General features: G+C 39.2%; 1 protein-coding gene across 3 annotated transcripts in view; it reads left to right on the forward strand.

The window, feature by feature from the left end:
- LOC146755957 (AF4/FMR2 family member 4-like) overlaps positions 1-14,214 on the forward strand; it is a 35,777-nt gene that overhangs the window by 16,166 nt on the left and 5,397 nt on the right. For 2 of the 3 annotated variants that reach the window (XM_085525068.1, XM_085525070.1), the window contains 14 exons: positions 461-509; positions 2,390-2,444; positions 3,456-3,493; positions 3,833-3,995; positions 4,510-5,445; positions 6,126-6,214; positions 7,305-7,542; positions 9,418-9,515; positions 10,088-10,151; positions 10,300-10,436; positions 10,839-10,910; positions 12,016-12,109; positions 12,624-12,667; positions 13,506-13,726. In XM_085525068.1, coding sequence (XP_085381194.1) covers positions 461-509; positions 2,390-2,444; positions 3,456-3,493; positions 3,833-3,995; positions 4,510-5,445; positions 6,126-6,214; positions 7,305-7,542; positions 9,418-9,515; positions 10,088-10,151; positions 10,300-10,436; positions 10,839-10,910; positions 12,016-12,109; positions 12,624-12,667; positions 13,506-13,726 — 2,298 coding nt within the window. The remainder of the gene's footprint in view (positions 1-460; positions 510-2,389; positions 2,445-3,455; positions 3,494-3,832; positions 3,996-4,509; positions 5,446-6,125; positions 6,215-7,304; positions 7,543-9,417; positions 9,516-10,087; positions 10,152-10,299; positions 10,437-10,838; positions 10,911-12,015; positions 12,110-12,623; positions 12,668-13,505; positions 13,727-14,214) is intronic. The other variant, XM_085525069.1, reaches the window with a different exon arrangement.

Genomic DNA, 14,214 nt, shown 5'->3' on the forward strand with positions numbered 1-14,214 from the left:
ACCCAGCCTGGCTTCAGGGATGGAGCACCCACAGCTCTCTGGCAGCAGTGCCAGGGCTTCCCCACACTCTGACTAAAGAATTTCTTCCTAATATCTAAGCTAGACCTATCCTCTTTTACTTCAGGATTGTCACTTGTATCCTACCTTGATAGAAGCAGAAGTTTTTCACACCTTCAGAAACATATTAAGTGTGTGTTGGTTTAGACAGCAACGATTTAAAAAAGCCTTCTAGATTTTCTTGATTAAGGTCATTGCTTCTCTTGGCAGTCTGTCTCTGCTCCTCTCTCACTTGGTCAATGTGTGAGAGGCTGCACCTGACGTCAGCTGGTCCCTCTTTCTCCTGTTCACTCCGCCATTCTTGAGTTTGTTTGGCTAAGCCTGTTTAGTTCTGTCCACTTTGCAGTGACTGTTTTGCTGTCTGTGTTCAAAAGAGTACAGCGTTATTTCTTTTTCCTTCTAGAACGATATAATCCTTCATCAAAAACATCCAATGGCCATCAATCCAAATCGTAAGTAGCAGTTGAGAAAACATTTCTCACGTAACAGTCAACTTTTAAAAGATTCTGGAAGTAGCTGTTTCTTTACCAGAATGTGTCAGTTCTTGCACACTCTTTGTCATGCTTTACACTTAACTGACAGGAGAGGGAAAAAAAAGTTGATTTCAACCTATTTTCAGGAACAGTAGGGCAAATAATGGCACACCGGTGTAACAGGTGCGCTGTGCCTTCCTTCCATCCCCCTGCTTTCTTCTCAGCTGTAGGATACTGAGCAGGAGTTTGGCCCTAGGAATTGGCTGGTGAGCTGGAAGTGTATCAGTGTGTGAGAATGGGCACGATGGGACAGGATTTACTAAACGTGCATTGCTAAGCTGTCAGCTGGAAGCAGCTTGTTGCAGTTGCACAAATAGGATGAGGAACTGTTCTGTTATTAGAGGAGACAGTAAATTAAGTTTGAGATCTAGTTAAGTTTGTACGAGTAGTTACTCATTCTCTTAAGTGACTGACAGGCATTTTTATTAGTTGCGTACACAGACCTAACATTATGCTTCATTAATCAGACATCAGAAAGAAAAAATAAAAAAGCAGCAGGAAGAATCTAACTGTCTTTTGCCCTATTCATACCTGAAAATTGATTACATTCTGTTTAAATACAATTTCCAAACAAAAAATGCCCATTCCACCTGATGGAATGTTTACTGAAAGCAACTGCAGATTCTGAAGGTATTCTAAGTTAGTATTTGTGATGCAGTTACGAAATGAAGTTTAGTTTTTCTGTTTACATTTTTAGTATTAATAAGATTAAAAAACAAATCATCTGTGAGAAAGAAATGGGAAATAATTGAAGAGTGGCTTGTTCATTTATTTATTTATTATAGACTATGTCAGTTCCTTAAAACATGAGGTTTCAGATGTTTATACACAGCCACTTCAATAAGTGGTAGCAGTAGGAGTTCATCATTTGGCTTTTCTTTTGTTATAGCAGTGTAGTCCTCTATGAAAGGGCTGTGCTGGTTCCAGAATGGGAGGGTGTAGGAAGGTGCAAGAACTGGAGTTAGCACTTCACATTAGTTAAAGTGAGGTGCATGGGAAGAGGGGTGAGGAGATGTTTGCTGTGTCAATAGAATTTCCGATAAAGCGATTGTGCTCTGTTAAGAAAGCGTTAAAAAGTGAGATAAATGCATCTTTTGATAAGGGTAGCAGCTGAAAATAGATGTCTAAGTAGATTCTCGAGGTTGCTGTTTCTTTTCAGATTATAAGTAGAACAGCTGTACTGTGAAATTGGGAAGTATTCTAATCCTTTCTTATCTTCTTTCTCCAGATGTGAATTGAACCAGACAGTAAGACGTTTTATTTTTGTAACGAAGGTGTTTTTAAATAAGCACAAATACCCCACTATGTTTTCTTTGTGTTCCTGTACTTTCAGTGTCATGAAATAGTATGTGTATGTATGACTACCCTAAATAGGAGCAATTATACCTTTGAAGAATAGTAGAAAATTTATGATGTCGAACAGTTGGGATTTTGCCACTAGACATGAAGCAATCACATTTCTTAATTCAATGGGAAACAGTATTCTTGTCCGTGGTGTGTAAGAGGTTGAACGCAGATGTTTTAGCTCCACCTGCATTAGTAAAACGTGTCAGAATTCCTTTCTAAACTTTAAAGAACGAACAAAGGAATCAAAGCACTACAGCCCGTAGTTTTCTTTAAAGAATGACTTAACTTGCCATTCTTAGACATTAAATGTTTTAAATGGTAACTTGTGGATTTCACCCACACACCCAGCTCTGTAGCATAAACAGTAACTTGTTGGAATATAGAAGAGTGCTTTGAATGTAATTAAATTACATGGAAAAACTTGTCTCACTTTCTCCCTTTTACTTACTTAGTATGTTGAAAGATGACTTAAAACTTAGCAGTAGCGAAGACAGCGATGGAGAGCAGGTATGTTCACAAGATACCAAAGATTCAGTAGAATAAACCAAGTGTATTGATGGTTTGTTACATCAGCAATGTTCAGTAGTCCAACAGCAAACTGAACAGCTGAAGGAGAATTTGCAATTGAGGTACGAAAAACAATTAGCAAGTTTTCAAACAAACTTCAGGTACTCTAAAATGCAAATGTGAGGAAAATGATCTGGTTTTGTGAGAACAGTACTTTTTTTTTTTACCTAGGGACTCATGCTTTGATGATTTCAAATGGGCTTTCTCTAAATGTGGAATGGAAACAGAGTCAGTTTCCTAACACACACAATGGGCTGCCACCTAAGGGAGAGCCCCTCATGTTCTGTGCTGGCTAAAGAGTGCATGGCACACAGATGTCCATGCAGCAACTGTTCAAGATAAGAGCTGCTGTGTGTGTCTTTTACTCCCAGGTTGTTTCTGTAACTATAAGTCTAGCAGCTCCTTTATTTTTATCGTATCTTTTGCTCCTTGGCAATATTAACTCTGTGCATCTCCAGCCAGAGATGGTGTTCAGCCTGCTGAATTAAACATACCTCTTGAGTCTGTGCTACCCAGCAGAAGTCCATGCTGCTTTTTTTGCTGTTCTCAGTTCCGCTGTTTGTTATATTTTCACATGGAAAACTTGAAGATGGTGCATTTAGTTGTTTAATTACTGGGGCATGGAACATTTCTGGAATAGCACAGTAAAAATTTGTATCATCTGGTTCTAAAACATGGCATGGGGGAGTGGAGAAAATAGGAAATCTCAGAACTACTGTCAGAATATGGAGGGTTCTGAGATGACACGTTTGTGGTAAAAGCTTGGATAAAAGAACTGTGATTTATTTTTCCTTTTGTACAAGCCAAAGGCAGGCAAATTTAAACCTCTGTATTTCTGAATTAGAGCACTCTTCAGGCTAAGTATTTAGAATCTTTAAGACTTGATATCAATACTTTGCAATGTAATTGCATATGCTTCTAGAAGCCTCATGCTCTTCTTCTTAATTGCAGGACTGTGATAAAAGAGTTCCAAGGAGCACACCTGGAAGGTAGGCATTCCTTTACTTTCTATGCTGCAATCCAATGGTAGTGATGTTTGGTCCAGTCAGCGCTTCTGGCTTGATCTCGTTTCTAAAATCAGTGTTAGTTGTTTGTCTTTGATTAGACCAGAAGGTGATTAGAGTTTAATCAGTGGCCAACACATATTCTGCAAATATTATACTGACAACATTGTGAAGGGGGGAGGGGAACAAGGTGAATTGTGCTCAGTTGAACTCTTTAGCAAATGTTAGTTAAAATATTACATTTTATTCTTCCTAATGGAAGAACTTCCAGGATGCCTTTGCACTGAGTAATGTTTGTTTATTTTTCTTCCTTTTTGTTTTCAGTAGTTCTGAACCTTCACAACATAACAGTGAAGGAGCAGATAATTCTAGGGATGACTCAAGCAGCCACAGTGGGTCTGAAAGCAGTTCAGGATCTGACTCTGAAAGTGAAAGCAGTTCCAGTGATAGTGAAGCTAATGAACCATCACAGAGTGCATCCCCTGAGGTAGGATTTGTCACGCATTTGGGCTGTCATCAGGCATTAATCCTGAGTTTTAAAAGCAGAAAAAAATGAACATGTTCTCGGTCTCTTTTTTTTTTTTTAACAAAAACTTGTCAAGTGTAGAATTATTTCCACATATTTCCACATATTCTTTTGCTAAAGTACCTGTAATTTGACATGATAACTATATTTTCTATAAGCACACATTTGCTATTTGAGGTGATTTTTACCATAGTTATCTGTTGGAGTGCAGAAGACATGGGAACAGTAGCTTAAAGACCAGTAGCTTTTAGTCTGGAATGCCATGGCAGCAAGTGCTTCCTGTGGACTGCAGTTCTTCTGATTGAAGGAAAAAGCAGACCTGCTATCTGTAGTTATATGCATTTTTCATTAGTTACTGACCTCAGATGCTCGAGTGCACCGCTTGCTTTGGCTTGCAGCACAGTAGGGCTGCAGAAAAGATGGAAGCCACGTGAAACACTGTATCTAACAGTGCTTTATTGAAATTTGTTTTTAGCCGGAGCCACCGCCAATAAACAAGTGGCAACTGGATAACTGGTTGAACAAAGTTAATTCACATAAAGTGTCACCAGCTTCTTCTGTGGACAGCAACATCCCATCCTCACAAGGCTACAAAAAAGAGGGACGGGATCAGGGAACAGGAAGTGGGTACGCTGATCAAAGCGGATCCAAGGACTCGATTTCTTCAACACCAGGGCGAGATTCCAAACCCACCCAAAAGGGCTCAGAGAGCAGTCGTGGCACGCAGAAATCACCTGCCCAGAGTGACAGCTCAACACAGAGGAGGACCGTGGGTAAAAAGCAGCCCAAGAAAGCAGAAAAGACATCTGTTGAAGAGCCTAGAGGAGGTCTTAAAATAGAAAGTGAAACCCCAGTAGACATGGCAACAAACATACCTTCAAACAGGCATAAGGTAGCCACTAAAGGTTCCAGAAAACCTAATATAAAGAAAGAGCCCAAATCTTCCCCTCGGCCTACAACAGAGAAAAAGAAATACAAGGCTTCAAGCAAATCTGCCCAGAAATCCAGGGAATTCATAGAAACAGATACCTCATCCTCTGATTCAGATGAAAATGAAAGCCTTTCTCCTTCATCACAAACACCCAAATACTCCGAGAGCAATAGGACTCCTGTTAAATCTTCCATGGAGGAGGATGACAGCTTTTTTCGGCAAAGAATGTTCTCTCCTATGGAAGAGAAAGAGCTTCTTTCACCACTCAGCGATCCTGATGAAAGGTACCCACTTATTGTGAAGTGGGTACCTTCACAAAATGGATACCTGAGCCTCTTATCAAGAATACCAGAGAAGCCTTACAAGGATGCTGATGTGCCCAAAGTGGAAAAGAAAAATGTGCCAGAGAAGCATGCAAGAGAATCTCAGAAGCAGCCTTCTGATAAGAGTTCCACAAAAGGCAAAAGGAAACATAAACAGGTAACAGTATCGTAAATAAAATCTTGCCTGTTATCTTAGCCTTTTAGTATCTTGCTAAAGGGGTTAAGCATATGGCCCAGTAACCAATGTCATACCTCACTGCAGTGGCTCAGTAATTTAGGAGATTACTTTGCCTACCTATTCTATGTAGAATAAATTGATCCTTCCTGTGCCGTTGTAATAGGGAATATTGGAGTTTTCATTCATGAAAGGCAGAGGGTTGTACCTTTAGATGTGTTAGCACTGTAGCTTGCATTCCTGGAGGTAGCACAGATTGTGTATCCTCTTAAACTCTTCAACTTTAGGATTAGGTTTATATAAAAATCTGGTCTTCGACATCTCTTACAGACTCCATGGGTTTTACAGTTCCTGGCATTCATAAGACACCTGTGTTTGACTCCCCAGCATAAAATCTGATTTCGTACCAAAGCCTTTGGCAGATTTTTGTTATTTCATAGTGATATGCGTGTTATAAAATGAACAACTTGAGACTGCCACTTTTCAAATATATGATACAAGGTAGTTGCTTCAGGGGATGTTTCTGTAGCCTGTACAGGTATTATTCTGTACGCTGCAAGACGCCCACTGAATTAAATCCGTTAAATGTGAAAAATTACTGTCTTCGTGAAGCTGTAAATGTAGACATTTATCTGGATGTGTTTCTTGTTTGCTGTATTCAGAATGAGGATGAAAACAGAGCCAGTGAAAGCAAGAAAACAAAACTGGAAGAAAAAGCTCCATCAGGACACAAGACTTCTAGCAGTAGGGAGTGAGTATCTTGCCTGTCTTTTCAGCACTGAAGGCTCAGAGTGATCAAGGAGAAGACTCATGCCTGTATCCATCTCTCCCTTACCTTCTTCTCCTTCCTCCACAACAAAATGTCTCCTTACTAATCAGTGGGTAATATTTCATGGTTTCTGATTCTTCAGTTTGAAGTTTCCATTAGTTGTTGGTGGAAATTCATATCCATAACTGAAAATATTGACTAGGTAAACCCTACTATGAAGGGTTCACCTTTTTCAGATCAAACAACAGACAGCTGATATAATTATATCATGGAAAAAAAATTCTCTACAGCGAATATTTGTTGAATTACTGATGTGTGAGAAGCTGCAGCTTCTGGCTACAGATGCTAGAAGTCTTTCTGAGTTAAATGCCTTCTTTGTTTCTGTTAAGAAATGTAGAAAAAATGGATGCTCGTCTGTCATGTTTTTTTTCCTTTAGTCCTGATATTTTGTTTTGTTGCTGGTGTGATTTTCTGAAGGGCACTTGGTTAAATGCAACAAGATGGTTTTTCAAAAACTTCATGTAAATAGTTATTTTGTGTACTGTTCTCTGTGAAAAGGGATGCCAGAATTAGCAACTGGAATCCTCAGCAGCCAAGGTAAGACTGTACCAAAAGGCCAATGGATTCTAGAGAACAGTTATCTGGGCCATCTTTTTTCTGAGCTGTTAGGCTGACTTGTCTGCAATAGACAGACTGGCGCTAATGCTGGCATTCATTTCTAACATTACAAGTGTTTAGGGTGTTTTTAAGAACTGTTGAGGGATGTGGTTTTATGGTTAGAACTTGCCTTTTGCGTTTTCAGGTCAGAACAGATAAAGTGGTGAAAACTAGTTTAATCAGGCTTCGTAACGTTTAGTTACTGTGGTGATAATTTGCTTCCTCTGAATCTGTCTTGCTATGTTTAACATTAAAAATCTTGTTTTATTATTTTTTTTGGGGGGGTGGGAAAGGAGAGGGAAAAGGCTTAAATGGGGGAAGGGTGTGGAGAGAAAAAAAGAAGTGATGCTGGATTTTTGTTTTATTTCTATTTTGAAAAGTAAAAAACAAAACTGAATGTATTCATTTTGTCCAGGTCTTTAAAACCAAGTGCTGTTAAAGAGAAGGATTTACTGCCATCTCCTGCTGCCCCAGTCCTTCAGAAGGATTCCAAACAAGAGCACGGGTCCCGGAAGAGGACAGCCAGTCAGTCATCATCCTTGAAGTCCAGCAGCAATGTTAGTAAGGACAGCAGCAGTGGCAGTAAAAGCTGCTCATCTTCTAAACAGAGGAAGATAGAGGGAAAAGGTTCTGGCAGTGCTAAAGAAACAAAGGTAAAGGGCTTGTTCTGTGAATGCCTTGAACTTATTTCTTGGCTTTGCATTTTGACGTGCAGTGTCATCTAAATAATTTGCAGTTGTTGAAATGTAATTAGTTTCAGATTTGCCTTGTTTCGTACCGTGGTGCTTAGACTCTAAATTGGAAAATAACTTAGGAGATATTGTCGAATGCTAATGTTTATTCCTACCAAATATTTATGTTAATTACTAAAGTGCATTTAGTCATCTTTTGATGACAGATGCTGCGTATTTGCTGTTTAATTTGTTAATGAGAAATATCACTACAGATCTGCTCACACTGAATGAATAATGAGGTTACTCTTATGTCGCTGGAGCAAGTACAGATCTTGTCCTCGTTTTAAGGAGAACAGGAGCTGGGTCCGTGCACAGTGCTGAGATACAAAGCTGTGGCTCTCATTTTTCACCCTAGGATTCTAGAAAGGTTCATCTGATTCCAGATCAGGATGGTACAGAGCTCTCTGTGGTTAGAGTAGAGAAAACACTGTGGAAAAGGTGATGCAGAAAGTGTTTTTTAAGCAACTTAGATTAAGAACATATGTAGTTGAAGGGTTTCAAAAACATTATAAGATGATGATAGTGTAAGGTCATGATATGTAATGTGCTTTTTCATTAGTATATAAATGTGTATTACTGGACAGGAGTAAACTTGTGAGCACATCTGGGTATCTTCATAGAGTAATTTCTGTTGTATAACCAGATTTGAGTGTAATATGTTCAAGTTGGAGGGATTTCACCTTTATCTTTGGGATTCCAAATGTACCATTTCTCCTTGATTGCTCTGAAGTGTTCAGGAAGGGTAATTGATTTGGGGAGGAGTGAAGCAGCAAATTGCCATCGGCAGTGGCAGAAAGTAGCTTAGTCATTAGGGTGGAGTCCATGCAATATTTAAACTGGGAGACCTGCTGGATTAATTTACATGCCATTACTGTGAAATTTTAGAAACCTGGGAAGGTTGTGTGCATCGGTGTCTGCACTTACAGGAAGCCTGTAGATAGCAGATTTGCATCATAGACTGCTGCTCTGGCCTTTCCTTATTCATCAGCATAGAACTGTCCCTAAACCAGCTGTTAACTTGTTTGATGTTTTTCTTTTCATACTTTGGAAATGCTGCATTTCCCTGCATGTTTTGGTGGTGTTTTATGTTACACTGGTAGTTAGGGCATTGCTGTGCAAGTGCAGTGCCTCGCAACTTTGAGATCCTTCTAATTAGCAAGGATCTGATAAAGGCAGGTTATTAAATACTCTGTGTAATTGGCCTTCGGTCACGATGACTCCAAAGAACTGAAAGCACACTGAAGCTGGGAAATTGCCTTATGCTGTTGATCTAGTGAGAAGAGATTCACTTAGAATTCACAAGATGTTTTGATGTCCCTTCTTTAGCCTGAAGTGTCACATTGAGCCATGTAAAATTAAGGGGAGCAAGGGCAGCATGTTGTGAAGACAGCTGTTATTTCTCCTTGAAGTTGGTGTTTCTGAAATACTAATCTTTTCTACCCAGAGACATTCAGTAGTTTATTGTTGAAAGACATGAGAAGTCATAGAAGTATATATAGCCTCTTTGTTCAGAGTGGAAAATCATGATTTAGCAATAAGGGAGATCTCCTAGTGTAGTAGGGCTCAGCTTAATTATAGCCTCTGTGTCATCCCCTGTGCCAGCATGAGATGAAAGCCTCAGGGAAACTGTGTTATTGTATGGTGAATGGCAGCTAAAGCAGCTACTAAACTGAACTTACTGCTTACAGAGTGTGAAATCATGGGAAAAATGTGTACAGTAAATTCCTCTTTGTCTTTGAGAATATAAAAATAAAAAAAAGTCTTGACATGATTCGGTGACCATTTTCCTTTCAGGAGAAGATTCTGAACAATTCATCGAACTGCCCTCCTGTTTCTGCTCCATCTACAGAGAGCTCAAAGTCCAGAAGAGCAAAACTTGTTTTTGCTGACAGGTAAGAAAAGCAGAGGGTGCCTTTCCCTTTTTGGGGGTGCTAATCTTGCAGCACAGTGAGCTCTTCTGTGGAGAAGGGTTGTCCTGTTTGCTTCACAAAAGATGCTGAATACTAGTTCATGCTCTGGAGATCTGCATGCTGTTCTGCAGCAACGTGCTTCTCTGCCTGCTTTGTGCACCAAATATTTGGCAGATGGTGCACTCCTTGAGGAGAAACTCTAGTCTGCCCTGTGTGTTCCTGCAGAGCGTGGATGGACCAAACAGTAGATCTAAACAGTCCAGGGTTGTCCTGTTTTTAAGTGTTGATGTATCCATCACACACTTTCAGGATATCACTGCTGCCTGTTCTCTTTTAACAGAGTCTGCTTTGCCCATGGTGAGCAGTTGTTGTCTTTGGTAGCAAAGAGGAGCCTTCATTTTTTGAACCCAAATGGGATTGTGATGCAGTACCTCCTGTTATTGTAACTTGAGTTAGAGGGGGATGAAGTGAAAGCTGTAACATTAACAAACTTTTGTCATAAAAGGAAGTACAGAGTAGGTGGTCTGACTCCTTAAATGTGTCTTCTATTGTAGGACTTACTCAGCTAATCATTATTTACAGCAAGCAAAGAAGTTAAAACATAATGCAGATGCATTGGTAAGCAAATCTACAATGTTTATCCAGTATTTGCACATTATGCTGGAGTTTGTTTACTGCTTGTGCTGTGTTGCTGCCTGTCTGTACTAGAACTTTCTGGTATTTCCTCTCAATATTTTCCTTATTTTTTTTTATCCAATCTTCTAAGTCTGACAGGTTTGAGAAGGCTGTGTACTACCTAGATGCAGTGGTGTCATTCATTGAGTGTGGGAATGCATTGGAGAAAAATGCTCAGGAATCCAAGTCCCCGTTCACTATGTATTCAGAAACTGTGGAATTAATCAAGTAAGCGCTGTAAAGCACACACAGAACTCAGATGGTTGGGGAAGAGGGCTGGAAATCAAAGCTTCTGCATTTTACTCATGTTCTGCCACTAACTTTTGGAGTCCCTTGCTCTGCACTAAGAACGGATCACTAGCCACTTTGTTCCAGTTACTGAAGCTTCAAGTGTGTTCTTGAGGGCTGAGATCCTTTATTCCAAAGTTTGTGATGTCTTAACAATTTGTGACATGTGCAGAGCAGAACTATTCCAATTATTGCCTAGCCACGTTCTGTTTAGGGTCTGAGGGAAAGACCTGAAACAGTGAAGGAGTTGAAAGTTGAATTTCATAAGAACTTGGTGGCTGATAAATGATTGTATAATGTTTCATTTACTTGATAGTTTTCTTGTTGGTGATTTGTTTATAGGTACACTATGAAACTGAAGAATTACTTGGCACCAGATGCTACGGCTGCAGACAAAAGGCTAGCAGTGCTTTGGTACGTGTATCCTGAACTTTATATTACACACTGATTAATTACACACACAGATTTCAGTCTGTGAAATGCTGTCTTACACTGAGTTTTCAGGTGTTTTGAACCAAATAGGAGTTTTCTGTTTGACTGTTCAGTACCATTGATGCTATAGATCGATTACTGTAAGGGCTTGTTAACAGCAAAGTCTTTCAGCTATTAAGAAAATGACTGACTGACTTCGACTTTGACTTCCATAATGTTCTGTCAGTTACTGCTTTTATTTTAGAACGTGATGTCATTGGTAACTTGTCGCATGCAATGGAATTGTTAATATGGCTAAAAATGATAGAGGTGCCTTTGTGAATTTCATTATCCTTAGTGTTTTGATAAAGTTACTGTTGATGAACTGAGCTCTTCATTTGCTCTCTTTGTAAATTATAGTGTTCCAAAATAACAGACTACTGTTGAGTTGGTTGCACGGTCAGCTGATGTTGGGCTGTGACCTAAATGCTTCGGGAAACTTTGAGATTACATTAACAAGCAAACTGTTGTCTGGTCTTGGCTTTAATTTTAGTAAAATAACATAATCAGAGCACACTGCTTTACTCATTTGAATGAATTTCCAGTTCTGTTTTGAAACTTTCTTGGAAAGGAAATTATCTATTGGATTTGGGAGGAGTAGCAGAAGGAGGGTTTGGGGTCTTTGCTGTGTGTTCACACAGTGATATGGCAAAACTTGAAATGGCTGTTAAGAATTGTCATTTGCCTTCTGGACTAATTAAATGGCTGCAGCAAGCAGTTGAACAAAGCTGACTGTGTCAGGTGGAAAAGGGAGGGGGGACTATAGCAGCATGCACCAGATTCAGTGTGTCCTGACATGAGAAAAAAGTGAAGGCTGTATCAGTAAAGTCACTGCAACCTAGTTTCAGCTTAAGGCACAAAACTGTTCTTTACTTTCTTGAGAAGTAAAGGTAGTGTGGGACTTTGTCTAGTTACAGTTTGACAGTTGGCTGTTTAGTGTTGGGAGAGAAAAGTTTTTAAAAACATGGGTACTCCATTTTTGACTTTTGGTATGTTGTGATAAGCTTGACTTTAACTGGAAATGTTTTGTTGTTCTGTCTTTGGTTAGTCTTCGGTGCCAATCTCTACTATACCTAAGGCTTTTCAAACTGAAAAAGGAAAGTGCATTGAAATATTCTAAAACTCTGACTGAACATCTGAAGGTAATTGGATATATATTTTCTTCAAATATTAAAAAACTAATCAAATTGAAGCTCTACATTACTTAAAATTCCTCTGCCTGGTATTCAGATTGCTGCACGTGAACTTCCAGTATGCCCTAATTTAGGAATGGACCTTGAAAGTACATTCAAGCTGAGCAGTTTAAAGCTGGGAGGATACAGCATGACTATGATGTCATCAACCCATTGGTCCTAATGATAGCTTCCTATTAATATTTTGGTGCAGCTTTTAGTAAATTTAGTTGGCTTCAAAGAGAATTTTAATTTTGTTGTTGATATAACAAAGTTAAAACTTTGCTGATTTGTGTCTTAGTCATCAGTGAAATGGATGCTTTTCCCAATTTTGAAAGTACTTTGATATTATTTAGGATATTTTGATATTATTATATGCTTAAAAGAAAAGCCATGAGAACTCATGTTCAGAAATGAGCAATTAAACAACCAGATAAAATATAATTAGCTGAGGTATAAACATACGTTTACTTTTTCCCAACAGAATTCCTATAATAATTCTCAAGCACCGTCACCTGGTATGGGAAGGTAGGTAGTAAAAGTTTACCTGTATTTCTATGTTTATAGCTCATTCTCCACATAAACTGTGAGTTTGAGGTGCTCAAAGAGCAGCTTTTACTTTCTTGAGCTTCTGTTGTTTTTGTTCTAATTTCTAATTGTTCTAAGGTCTAGATTTTGATCCCTTTGTTCAGGTAAGTGTTCTGATAAGAGGTTGAGAAATGTGCTGTACAGAGATATTCTCAGGCAACTCCTTGTTGGGAGGAATGAACAAAAAACTTCTCAGTGTGTCCTTAACACACAGGTCACTTGTCTCAGTGGTTTGTTGTTTTATGTAATGCTTTTGCTCTCAAAACAATAGCTTTATTAGTGCTGCAGTGATGCACTTGTAGCCCAGATGGCTACAAGTGCTTTCACAGTAAGCTCTTCCATGGTACAGCAGTTTACTTCTGTTCTTGAAACCTGACAACAGACTTTTTATAGATTACTCTATCAAAACAAAACAAAAACCAGAATTTTAGGAGGGCATTTCAGATATGCATCATGTTATTTGAAAATACAACAGCAGTATAATTGCCTTGCTTTAATTTTTTCATTATTACTATGTGAGGTTCAATTTATTTAAACAACAGATTTGATTGAAAGATGCTGCATGTTGATTTGGCTGTGAGGCTAAAATACAGGAGCTGGAGGAACATGAGAGGTTTTCAAAAGCTCACTTGTTTTAGGGCCAGTCCTGAGTTCTCAGTGTGTGAAGTAGGAGTGCCTTAGCATCCCATGTTCTGAGCTGTAGGAAGACATTTGCATGACACACCTGACATATCTGTGTGCGTGTTTTACAATGTAATGTTTTCCTTTGGATAAGCAGCAAGCCTGTTGGTATGCCGTCTCCAGTCTCTCCAAAGCTGTCTCCAGGGAATTCAGGAAATTACTCCTCTGGGGCAGCCAACCCTTCAGGGAGTGGGTCTTCGGTGACGATCCCCCAGAGGATCCATCAGATGGCAGCCAGCTACGTCCAAGTTACATCCAACTTCCTCTATGCCACTGAAATTTGGGACCAAGCTGAACAGCTGTCTAAAGAACAGAAAGGTAAGGGTAGGCAAAGGCAAGTTGTAACCTAAGATGTATACATTGTGTTAAATTCTAACAGGTTTTCAATTTTGGAGTTAACAGTGCATAATGATAAATAATTGGGTCCTTTGTAAAAGAAAGATGGAAAGTAATTCCTTTGGTGACAGCGATGCTCTGGGCTGGCTGTCCTGGTTGTCAGGTGGTGTTGGAGATCTAACATTTCCTACCAGCTATGCTTAAAATAAATAAATAAGTCTTGCATTTCCTGCAAGTTTTTCTCTTTAGGAAGTAGAACTTGGTGCATTTCCTTTTCTGAAATCCTGGAGTGAATATACACATTCGAGGGAGAAGGCCAAGAATGCTTTGTAACAGTTAGGCCACAGTGTAATTATGCTTACCTTCTGCAAAACAGTAAAGAAATGGGCTTAGAAAGGATCTCTTTCTCTTTCTTCTGCCATCTTCAGCCGTCTTTCATTTCTTTTGCCTTGATCTGCAATGTTTGTGCT

Source organism: Coturnix japonica, chromosome 29 (assembly GCF_054131305.1).
Source record: "Coturnix japonica strain WE chromosome 29, WE-NBRP24, whole genome shotgun sequence".
Taxonomy (NCBI): domain Eukaryota; kingdom Metazoa; phylum Chordata; class Aves; order Galliformes; family Phasianidae; genus Coturnix; species Coturnix japonica.